This window comes from Octopus bimaculoides, chromosome 25 (assembly GCF_046866305.1).
Source record: "Octopus bimaculoides isolate indiv1 chromosome 25, ASM4686630v1, whole genome shotgun sequence".
In the NCBI taxonomy this organism is placed as follows: domain Eukaryota; kingdom Metazoa; phylum Mollusca; class Cephalopoda; order Octopoda; family Octopodidae; genus Octopus; species Octopus bimaculoides.
Window position 1 is genome coordinate 25,896,231 of NC_142952.1, and position 12,500 is coordinate 25,908,730.

The 12,500-nt window shown below is 38.1% G+C and overlaps 2 protein-coding genes across 42 annotated transcripts in view; both read right to left on the reverse strand.

Annotated features, from left to right (window-relative positions):
- Positions 1-1,669: 1,669 nt before the first annotated feature.
- Positions 1,670-12,500, reverse strand: part of LOC106871506 (uncharacterized) — a 213,019-nt gene continuing 202,188 nt past the window's right edge. For all 41 annotated transcript variants that reach the window (XM_089341788.1, XM_089341780.1, XM_089341762.1 and 38 more), the window contains 2 exons: positions 12,309-12,350; positions 1,670-2,858 (listed from right to left, as the gene is read on the reverse strand). In XM_089341788.1, the coding sequence (XP_089197914.1) occupies positions 1,923-2,858; positions 12,309-12,350 (978 nt within the window). In that variant the 3' untranslated portion in view covers positions 1,670-1,922. The remainder of the gene's footprint in view (positions 2,859-12,308; positions 12,351-12,500) is intronic.
- LOC149131137 (uncharacterized) lies at positions 6,284-12,301 on the reverse strand. Its single transcript, XM_089341749.1, has one exon. It carries the CDS (start codon positions 12,276-12,278, stop codon positions 8,142-8,144), a length of 4,137 nt encoding a protein of 1,378 aa, XP_089197875.1. The 5' UTR covers positions 12,279-12,301; the 3' UTR covers positions 6,284-8,141.

A 12,500-nucleotide genomic window follows, 5' to 3' on the forward strand; every position in this document is an offset into this window, starting at 1 on the left:
AGCGTTTATAAGGGGGTCCCTAAGGTAAAGCCTGAAATATAAAGGGGACCGCAAGTCAAAAAGTTTGAAAACCCCTGGCGTAAGACATAAATTAAAATTTAAATGAAGTATTGTACATTGAAAGCAGGCAATGTGGAGCGTGTGCGTGCGTGTGTGTGTGTGTGTGTTCGTGAGAGTGTATGTGTGTGCGCGTGTGGTTGTGTATGTACGTGCGTGTGTGTGTGCGTGTGTGTGTGAATATGTGTGTGAACGTGTGTGCATGTGCATGTGTGTGTATGTTTGTATGCATGTGTATGTGTTATTTCTTTATTGCCCACAAGGGGCCAAACATAGAGGGGACAAACAAGGACAGACAAACGGGTTAAGTCGATTATATCGACCCCAGTGCGTAACTGGTATTTATATAATCGACTCCGAAAGGATGAAAGGCAAAGTCGACCTCGGCGGAATTTGAACTCAGAAAGTAGCAACGGACAAAATGTTGCTAAGTATTTCGCCCGGCGTGCTAACGTTTCTGCCAGCTCTCCGCCTTGTGTATGCATGTGTATATGTGTGTGTGCATGCGTGTGTATGTGTGCATACGTGTGTGTATGTGTGTATGTGCGTGTGTGTGTGTCTGTGTTTTGAGGAGTTCTTGTGCTGAAGGTCTCTATCAATTCTGTCTACGTTTTGTTTGTTTGAAGCAGATCAAAAAAAGTTGTAGTATCTGGTTAAAGGAATCGCATATCTCTACTCCTTGTTTTTTTCTATCATTTCAATGCGTCTCAAATACTAAGTTCAGGCAAGGCTGGAGCATTTATTTGTGTGTTCAATGTTTACTTTCTTTCATTTCGTCTTTACTTTTTCTATCGTCTCTGTATATATCTAAAAGAGAATATATTTTTTCGATTTTTATAACTTGTTTCCGTCATTGGACTGCGACCGTGCAAGGATACTACTCCGTCGAGCAAAACGAACACAGTATTTGCGTTCCACTCTTTTTTTTTTTTTTTTTTTTTCGTTTTCTTTTTCCTTAATTCTGATACTTATTATATCAATTTCATTTATTGGACCGCTGGTTTACAGGAGCCTAAACAAACCAACACCGGTTCTCAAGCGTGGTAGTGAGGTGATAACAAGGAAAGAAGACAAACGCAGATAGACACACATAAAGACAGATCTAAAATATCATGTGTGTGTGTGTGTGTGTGTGTGCATATAATTTGTGTATATACAAAAAGAGGTGAACTGATACAGAAATATATATGCATACTTATACGTTTACTTATATAATATACATGCATGTATATATATGTATGTATATACACATATATGCATACACACATATATATACACATATATATATATACATACATATGTATATACATACATACGTATATATATATATATATATATATATATATATATATATAAACATACATATGTACATACATACGTGTATATATATATATATATATATATATATATGCACATATGTGATCATGAAGTTTTACTGTAAAATATACACTCATGCATGTTAAACATCCATGGCATTACTATACACAAATATATATATATATATATATATATATATATATATATATATATATATACACGTACACATGGATGCATGGCTGTGCATATATGTATGTATTGTATGTATGAGCGTAGTATAATTCGCGTGAGTGCGTTTGTGCTAAATACCATTCTTTTTTCTTGTTTGTCTGTTATTGGTTTTGCTGTTTTTGTTTTTGTTTTTGTTGTTTTGTTTTTTTAGTTCATACCAAAGGTTTCTTCTTTTACGGAGAAAATTATTGTTGTAGTTTGTAGATGATTATGAAAATGATTATGATAATGTTGATTAGAAGAAAGAGAGAACGTTGGATTAGGAATAGAAGAAGCTTGTTATAGGTTTGATTAAGGTTCTTTGTTGCTACTATTCCTTAAAGTCTGGCATTTTCATACTGAGGATTAGTAGCTCCCCATGAATCTCTTTGTGAATCATCTAGAAGCGGGGCATAAGCTATTTCATTGTTTTGTGACAATTGATTCTGTGTTTCTTCAGGTGATCCTTCGTCTGCCTGTTGTTCAGCATCGTCCTGACCATGTTGATTGCCATCGTTGTCAGCAACAACCCACGTCATTTCTTCCTCGTTGGGTTTTTCTCCAAATTTATTTGCAGAATTGGAATGATCATCGTCGTCGTCGCCGCCGCCATTGTTAATATGTTCGACGTATGAAAGACCATCCGTCTGGTTATTATCTTCACCATCGTTGTCATCTTGCAACAGATTGTTGTCATCAGCAAAACTGACGTTACTTTTCTTGCCTAAATCAGCAAATGTCATGGTTACTGGAGCTTCTGAAGATAGTTGAGACGCCACCTCTGTGTAATCATTGATTCCATCCACATCTTCCGGAAAGCTGCTTGGAGTAGGAATACTTTCCAATTGGTCATTTACAACGGTATCAATTGGAGGTTTATCATCTGTAACTGAATCTCCAACTGCATTGCCGTGAATTGATGGGCCAAAAGTAGTATACAAGTTTTCATTTTCTGTCTTTTCAATAAAGTTGCTTGTATCAGGAGGCGGCACACTGTCATAGTCTTCTTTTGGCAGCTGGCCGCTCTCTAGTGCATCTGATAAATTTGCGGCGTTGTTATCAACGCCGTTCATCTTGGAAGAAGTCTTCGAAATACTGTCATACTCTGCTTTGGCAAACGGCTTTGTGTTCGCTGAGTTCGCCTCACTGTAACTTTCATCCTCTTTTCGTTTTCGCCACCAACAATAACCCAAAAGTATCACTGCTATCAAAATTATTATAATGAGCAGTAACACTCCGACAGCACCGAAAAACTCGCCAGTTGTGTAGGCTTCCTGAAAAATATAGGAAAAAAAAACAAGATAAATAATTAGCAGCGGAGCAGCAGCGGAGCAGCAGCAACAGCAGCAGTATAGTGGTGAAGATAGAAGGAGTAGTAGTAGTAGTAGTAGTAGTAGTAGTAGTAGTAGTAGTAGTAGTAGTAGTAGTAATCGTCGTCGTCGTCGTCGTCGTCGTCGTCGTCGTCGTCGTAGTAGTAGTAGTAGTAGTAGTAGTAGTAGTAGTAGTAGTAGTAGTAGTAGTAGTAGTAGTAGTAGTAGAGATTTGCGTATTCTTATGTGACTGTACTGCATATTGCATACACACATGTATATGTATGTATGTATGGATCATCGAGGTAAAAGTCGTGTGAGTCGTTTTAGACCTCCGATCATTTGCTGGCATAGCTTCTTAGTGGACCTATTGAACATATATAACAAACTACGACAAAATAAGTTACCAAAATACGATTATGAAACAAAGGATAGCATGCAGCATGCTAGGTAACGGTGATACATAAGAGTACACTTATATCAAGCAATATGTTCCGTTTCGTGTGCGACGTGTGGATTATGGGTTAGTCGCGTTTTGTGATATTTTCTATTTTCTTTCTTCACTTCTACTTTCACTTTCAAATGTTGTGCTCAATGAATGATTTGTGCAACATAAAACTTAGCTGCATACACACACATATATATGTGTGTGTGTATGTATGTGTATGTATATATACACCCTCTCACAACTAAGTGATATGTTGTACACATCATATAATATATACATGTTGCAAATTTGAAGCTGCTGTGATATATATTATTAAAGCTTTTCGGTGCAATTTTTAAACAAAAAGATCTTAAATTGACACGTAGGATTAGATATAGAGAAAGTGAGTGACGGAGAGAGACCAATATACATCGGTTAGACAGATATACAGACGGCCGGACAGACAGACAAACAGTTAGATAGATAGATAGATAGATAGATAGATAGACAGATAGGTAGACAGATAGATAGATAGACAGATAGATAGACAGATAGATAGATAAATAGATAGATAGATAGATAGATAGATAGATAGATAGATAGATAGATAGATAGATAGATAGATAGATAGATAGATAGACAGGCAGGCAGACAGACAGAGAATGAGACAAGTTAAACAATAGATGTGTGTGGTACGTGAGGACGTTAAAGACATGCATTTTCCTACATTTATGATGGTGGTCCACTGACGATTGTAACCGCACTTGAGAAATAGTCAGTGGATTTAGTCGGTGAAATTCTGCCATATACATACATATATATATATATATATATATATATATATAGTGTTTTGTGCATCGTGCTCGTTTCGTCATTGTTCTGTTTTACTCTCTACCAGTGCTAATAGTTGGTGAACTTCAGTGAACTTTGGAAGAATTTTGGTGAAGTTTAAGGCGGTGAAAATATATTTGAAAAGAATCATACTCGTTTCATTTCGTCATTTTGCTTCGGTGGTCTCACACGGGTTCACGTAGTTTCATTTTCAGCCTCGCAATAAATAGCAGAATTATTATTTTTTTTTTGTTATGCGTAGTGGTTTCTTTAAGAATTTGCAGATACATTAGCAGAATTTTTGAAATGATATTATACAATTACAAGCAAAATAGTGTGGCTGTGTGTATATATATATATATATATATATATATATATATATATATATATATATATATATATATATATATGTATATGTATATATATATTTATATTGCATGGATGCTTCAGACTACCCCTGAAGGATTGAGGCAAGCCTATCATTTACCTATATATATATATATATATATATATATATATAACTTGTATATAATATATAATGTATTATAATATATACTAGATATATGCGTGGATACATACATATATGCACACACATACATATATGTATATATATATATATGCATATATGCATATATATGCATATATGTATATATATATATATGCATAATATTAACGGCTTCATTCTCGTTTCTCGTTGGGGTTTTTTTTTTACTGGAGTGATTTTTGTTGGGTAGATTTTTTCATCCTTCCGTATTTCATTGTTCCTCTTCTCTGAATTAATATGTACAGATATAGGATCAAAAGGGCATGGAATGTCATCAAAGGTATCATATATGATCGGCAGATTCATAGGCCGTAATAATAGTAATAATTACAACCACCTGAAATATTCCATAGATTAATTGTCAGCTTGATTACTAAAGTTTTGTTGCAGACAGGATCAATAAGTTACTCGAAAGCTGATAGAATCGCTAGCACATTGGACAACGTGCTTGGTGTCATTTCTACCGTCTTTACGCCCTGAGTTGAAATTCTGCTGAGGTCGACTTTGTCTTTCATCCTTTCGGAGTCGATGAAGTACGTAACGTTTGAGTACTGGAGTCGATGTAATCGACTAGCCCTCTCCCCTAAAATTCCAGGTCTTGAGACTATTGAAGAAGGCTTTATAAAACAGGAGAAGATACATGGGATGGAGGGTCGCTGAAGAGGTCATAGGATGTGTGAGGACAGATTACAGACAAATAATACTAGAATGAGAATAATTATAAATCGGAAATGAAGACTAAGTACATAGTATGGGTGGCTAAGTGGCAAAAATATGACCATCTCCAAATATAACATCATCATGGCTATTATTATTATTATTATTATTATTATTATTATTTTTATTATTATTATTATTAGGGAGGTGAGCTGGCAGAATCGTTAGCACGTCAGGCAAAACGCTTAGCAACATTTCGTCCGTCCTTACGTTTTTGAGTTCAAATTCCGCCGAGGTCGACTGCTTAATTATCCTTTCGGGGTCGATGAAATAGGTACCTGTTGAACACTGGGGTCGATGTAATCGACTTAGTCACTCCCCACAAATCTCATAGTAAAAAGGATTATTATTATTATTAATATCTGGCTAGATTTAGCGGCATCCCTTTGTAAAAAGGATCATTATGAGTATTGCTACATCTTGATGTCCACGAGCAACCATCTTTACTACCCGTTACTCCGGGCATCCAAAGTAATGTTTTCATATTTTGAAACAAGGCCAACAACTTTAAGAGAAGGGGCAGGGAATTCGATTACATCGGACCCTTGTCCTTGACTGGGCCTTTATTTTATTGGCCCTGAAATATGAATGGTAATGTCGATTTTGGCGGAATTTGAACTCAGAACGTAAAGAGTTGGAAGAAAAGCCACTAATCAGTTTTGCCAGATTCGTTAACGATTCCACTCGCTCGCCGCCTTCCTGAAATCACTAATAATAATGTGCCATTGAAGTCTTATGATCGATTTAATCGACTAACATCCCACAACAACTGTCTGGCGTGGTATTTTTTTTTTTTAAGATAGTGTTATTATCAAAATCTGGTTAATCTCAGAATCTGTAGATGAGTGGATAAGCTATCGTATGCACTGATTTTCTTTTTTTTTTTTTTTTTTTTTTTTTTAAGTTCCGAGTTCAAATTCTGTTGTGGTTTTACTTTACTTTCAATCTTTCCGATGCCAGTAAAACAGAAGTGGTGGGAGTAAATATTTGATAAATCACGTTTAACCGACTCTACAGTCAAGAAATATAACGCTGCCTTTAGTACAAACTGCATTAATTTTATAAACGTATGACATTTTTGTATAGTGATCTGTTGATTCTTTTGCCTCCCAACCTAATAATTCTTTTCTGAAAATTCAATAGAAAGTCAAAAATTTTAGGGGAAAGGTAAGTTGATTACATCGACCAAAGTACTTGACTGGTAATTTATTTTATTGGCTCCGAAAGGATGAAAGGTAAAGTCGACCTCGGTGGAATTTGAACTCAAAAGGTAAAGACAGAGAAAATACGCTCCTAATCTTGTCCAGCGCATTAAGGATTCTGGTCGCTCTTCGCCTTCTTCATGATGGTTTCAAATTTTGGCACAGAGCCAACAATTTCAGAGGAGGATGAAGTTGATTACATTGATTACATTGCTCAACTGGTACGTATTTTATCGACCTTGAAAGGATGAAAGGGAAAGTCGACCTCGGCAACAAAATACCTATTTCGTTATTGCCCACAAGGGGCTAAACATAGAGGGAACAAACAAGAACAGACGAACGGATTAAGTCGATTACATCGACCCCAGTGCGTAACTGGTACTTAATTTATCGACCCCGAAAGGATGAAAGGCAAAGTCGACCTCGGCGGAATTTGAACTCAGAACGTAACGGCAGACGAAATACCGCTAAGCATTTCGCCCGGCGTACTAACGCTTCTGCCAGCTCATCACCTTATAATGCTTTCTGATAACACATTTTACTATTGTATGAAACTTTGATGCCAGCAGATGAGGAAGATTCGAGATTCACAAATTCCGCTGATTCTTCTTCTCCATATGAGAGGGCAATGGCAAGCTTGTTTTAACGCCGGATATGAGAAAGCAGCAGGAGTGACCAAACTGTCCATGCACAACTATCAGCCAAGCGCAACAGGAATATCCAGTCTTTCCGTACGAGATAAATATATAACTATGATCTGTTAATGATTTCGATTACTCTGACAGACTACAAGACAGGCATGGCTGTGTGATGAAGAAGTTCGCTTCGAAACTACTTGGTTCTAAGTTCAATCTTAGAGTGCAGTACCTTGTGTATATGTCATCTACCATAGTTCCAAGTCGAGCAAAGTCGTGAGATCGAAATTCAGTGGAAGGAAACCATGTGGATTCCTGCTGGAGAGAACGTCTGATTCATCGCCCAGTTTAACACCATCTTCTGATCCATAGATGGGACATCTTCTGATCCATAGATGGGACATCTTCTAATCCATAGCAGGGACATCTATGGAGTTGACTGTGTAGCAAACGCTTGGGCCAAATTGCCACTCTGAGTATAATTTTCTCTCTGTTCCTTTACTCAATAATAGAAGCCTTGTGAAAGGTTATGTATTTTATCTGTCCTCTGATTAATTCCTTTCAAATAAATCGTTAGTGTGGGTTTAAATCAATTGATGGTAATCGATGAAATTCATTGCATCTTAATATTGTTGTTGTCATTGTTGCTTAGCCCCAGTCAACTATGATCGAACAAACTATTGATCAAAAGTGTTCCAGCCACGACTATCAGCATAGAAGGAAAGTGTTAACCCCTTTTATTCTACGGTTCAATAAAGTATCGCGCAGTTCGATAAATGATCAGTTCTCACTCCAAATTTCCGTTAAAATAAAAGTAAAACACTTCTTACATTTTATTGAAATATCGCTCAAGTTGAAATATGTCCGACTTGCTTCGTTCATAACAAACGTTCAGTATACACTGCTGACCTTTAGACTAACGTTCTTCTTTGCTGTCTTCTCGTCCCCTTGTATGTCATTGGTAGAATCTGACTGACGATTCTGCACATAGCTGTCTGGGAAGCTTCTTACAACTGCATCCGTTTGCTGAACCTGGTAACTATAGTTCAAGTCGTTTAGAACTGGCAGGAACGTGAATGGCATATGCCCCACATTCACATAGTAAGAGGTAGATTTAGGGCGTGAATCTTCATTTAAACGACTAGAAAGGAGAAAATTATCGTCAATGCTGGTATGCTGTTCTTCATGGTGTTGTTGGTAATATTGCTGCTGCTGCTGCTGCAGCTTATGATGCTGATGAGGGAGGAAATTATGTTGTAGACGCAGCTGCTTCTGATGTTGGTTGTAGCTGTGATGGTGATGACGGTGATTATGAGGTCTGTGGTGTCTATTATGATCATGTTGATGATAGCAGCGATGAGGAACCTCGTTACTTCTATCACCTTGTAACTTATCATCACCACTGTCACCACCATTGCCACCATCACCATCATCATCATCATCATTATCATCACCTCCAACACTACAATTCTCATGATCATCATCATCTTTTTCATAAATTGCATCGTCTTCGTCTGATCGGTAGAATGATGAGGTCCCTTGAATAAATAAATTATCGATCTCCTGTTTTTCATGAGATTCATCGAGAAACAAAGGTGCACAAACTGATTCACTCGAAGAAAATGTCAACGAGTCGTTATCGTCAGCAAATATAGAATCGAGGAGGTTCAAAGAGTCGTTCGTTTCACAATCAGTATTGACTGAACGAGGAAGTGTCGAAGAGTTCTCCATGGTGAATTCTTCTGAGATACATCGATTCGTATTAGTGTCGTGATTAAAAGAACTGCAATCTTCATACTTCAACAGTTCCACCGAACTCTCAAGAAAGGGTTTCCTTTTACAGGAACCCTCGACTATTTCCTTCGTATCGTTGAGTATTGAAACTGTTCCCTCTCCATCTTCGTTTACTGTATGCTTTCTGGAGCTAACTTTTAATGGCTGTTTCGATATGTGCATCTTTTCCATGCTATTTGTTTCTGATAAATGTATTTCGCTTTGGGAAAGTTCGCCTTGATCTTCAGGACGAGACAAACTTGTTTGAGGTACTTGTTCTTTTCGACGATGGTCCGAAGATATCAGTCCATGTGGCCCATCACTTCCACCTGGCTCTCTTTCAAGCTGATGTCTTTGTAATTTTTTATGATTCCGACATTGTATCGTGCTCTCCGCACAAAGAATTTTCTGCGGAGCTGCTGATGTTCTTGCTTTTGCTGTTGCTGACTCTGTTGCTATTGTTATTAATGTCACTGTTGTTGTTGCTGCCATTGCCGCTGTCGTAACTGCCGGTGGTGGGGACGTGGGTATAGATGATAATACAGTTAATGCTGGAGATGATATCGAAGATATTGGGAGCAACGGTGCTTGTGATAACACACACACTGGTAGCAGCAGAAGCTGTGGTGGTGACAAGGCTGGTGAAAGTGTTGATGGTAGTGGCGGCGGCGACGGTAGTGGTGGTGGTGGTGGCGGTGGTGGTGGTGGCGGTTGTGGTCGTAGCCGTTCACTCTTTGCCGGTGCCGTTGGTGTTACTGATAATTCAACAGGCAGATATTCTTCGGTATTCGTTCTTTGGTAGAGTGGCATGTCCACCATAAACTGACCGTAGGAAGCGATATGACCGGAGCGATAACAGAAAATACTTGACGACGACGACGAGGAAGACGATGGCGACGACGACGTTGGTAATGATGATGATGGTGATAACGATGATTTAGACGGTGGTGGTGGTGGTGGTGGTGGTGGTGGGGAAGAGGTTAACCTTAGTGGCCGCTGTTCTGTCCATGGTAGTGATGAAAACGCTGATGAAGTCGAAACAGTAGCTTCTTCAGGCAAAGTAGTAGTAGCAGCAGCAGCAGCAGCAGCAGTAGCAGCAGCAGCAGCAGCAGCAGCAGTAGTAGTAGTAGTAATAGTAGTAGTAGTAGTAGCGGCGTTGGCAGTGGGAGTGGTGGAGGCAGTGACACCGGTAGAATTCTGAGATGACGAAATCGTTGTTTCCCGGAGTGATTCGGTGTGGTCCTTTTTATCTCTGAATTTCTTGAGGTGTCTAGTATCGAAACTGGGTGTCTGGTAAAGAGCCAGAGAGGAATCCCCTGTTAGTCGCAATGATTTCTGCCTTTCGAAATTATTTGAAGAAATACGTTTATCCATTTTGTTTCTTTCGGTGGAAATATCAGTGAAATTGCTGGTTATTCCCAGAACGTCTTCAACATCCAGCGTAGAAGACAAGTTCTCTAAAGTTTCGCTTGTTTGCTGTTTCTGAAGTATTTTCAATTGTCTTTGTTGTTCTGCATATTTTAGTATTAACTCTAGCTTTGCTCTCGCAATTAAATCAGCTTCAAGGCAGGAGCTTCTCAAAAACGGTTCTAAATAACCATCATCACATCTAGTACTGTAAGACTTTGAAGCGTAAACGTTGTCAGATTCAGGGACGTTATCCCAACTTGTTTTCGAAGTGTTTGTCGACTCTGCAAGGGATTTTGCTTGCGATTTCCTAGCGTTTGACGATCGTGACATATTTATATAATGCGGATCCGTATGGTAACCCAAATTATCCGGACCTAAAGTTGGCTTATATTTTTTCGATTTCCTCTTCTCTTCATTTTTGAGGATATCATTACTCTTTTTATTATACTTACTGCTTTTGCTTGTGTTTTTGTGTCTGTTGTTGTTGTTATTGTCATCACCGTCAACATTATCGTTTTCTTTGGTGGTTATCGTTGCTGGTTGACATGGAATACCATATGAGGTCTGTACAGTTGGCGGTATTTTTGGCGGCCATGTATCTTCGTAAGACGACGACAATGTTGTTGAAGAATGATCTACGTCAACGGCTAAAGGTAGCAGTGTTTCATCAGAGTTTCTGTTACTACAGTATCGTGTTCGATCGAGTGACATTGAAATTCGTTTCGACAAAATTTCTTCTTTCGTCGCTAGAAGAGAACTTTTATCATAGACATTGAGAGATTGATTCAGGCAGTCGTCTCGTTTCTGAAAAGACGGAGAACTTATTCTTTTAATATTTTGTTCCATAATCCATGTTCTTGGAGGAACAGAAGGTGGTCTCTCTTTAATACCAGAACAGTCATCTGATGTCACTTTGCACTTGGCTGGTAATCGGGACACAGTACTTGCATTCCCTTGCTCTGTCTTTGGTAACTCAGCTCTCTCAATGCCGGTGAGTTTCCTAATTGTGTTTCCGGGAGAATATCTTTTTAATCTATGGTTCAACCTTGAAGCAGAACTCTGTTTAACTATCTCAGGTGAACGTCTAAATGACCTCCTTCCTTCGCTTCTCTTCAAAGATTTTCTATCACTGAACATAACTTCGTTATTGCTGTTACTTCTATTATTACAGTTGTTGCTGTATTTACTTTTTCTGTTGATTTCCTTATTAAATCTTGCTTTTCTTCTGCGTTGTTTGTCTGATTCCAATGGGGTTTTGACGGCCATTGATGGTAAACATAAAGTTTCGGTGTCAATGTTATTAGAAGCTCGATCTGATGTGAGTTGTTGACGTAATTCTTGCAACTCTGATTTTCCGTACCGGTTTCTTGTGGGCGGATGTTCGATTTCAACTATTACTTCGTTACTTTGAATAACACTGTTGTTCTTAGCAGGCCTTTCGTCTAATTTCTGCAATGGGGGTCTTTTTGGAACTTCCAAATGTACAGGGGTCAATGAACGAGTAAGTCGAGGTGGAGCACCAAAAGTGTCACTTTCCTTTATATTCAAGGCTGGTCTTTTTGATTCGTTTTTAGAGGTGATCGATTTAATCACAAGTGAACCGTTCTGGTCCTTACCTAAAGAAACTGACAGCTTCCCAGCCCCATGTCGGCGCAACGGCGCTAAAGACGCAGCTTGCTGATTTTTGTTCTTAGTATTGTCTGGAAGAATGTCAGTCGAATTGTTTTTAGCTATATTCGATAGGCCATTGAAAGATTGTTGAAAAGGGAAGATGGGCATTAGTTTTCTAGCACGTATGCACAGCACTAACAAACAAATAACAACTACAAGAAGAACAAGACCCATAATGGTTAAAATATAGAAGAAAATAACTACCGATGCTGGAACACCTAGTGGAGTTGTCGACGATGGAATAAGCTGAAATTATAGAAAATAAATAAATAAATATAAACAATTACATTAAAAGCAAAAGTATTTCTTGAATGAAAATAATATACAGTTAATAAGTCACAACAAGTTAATGCTCAAAGTCTTAAAAATTATAATGACTTTTAACATTAACTTTTG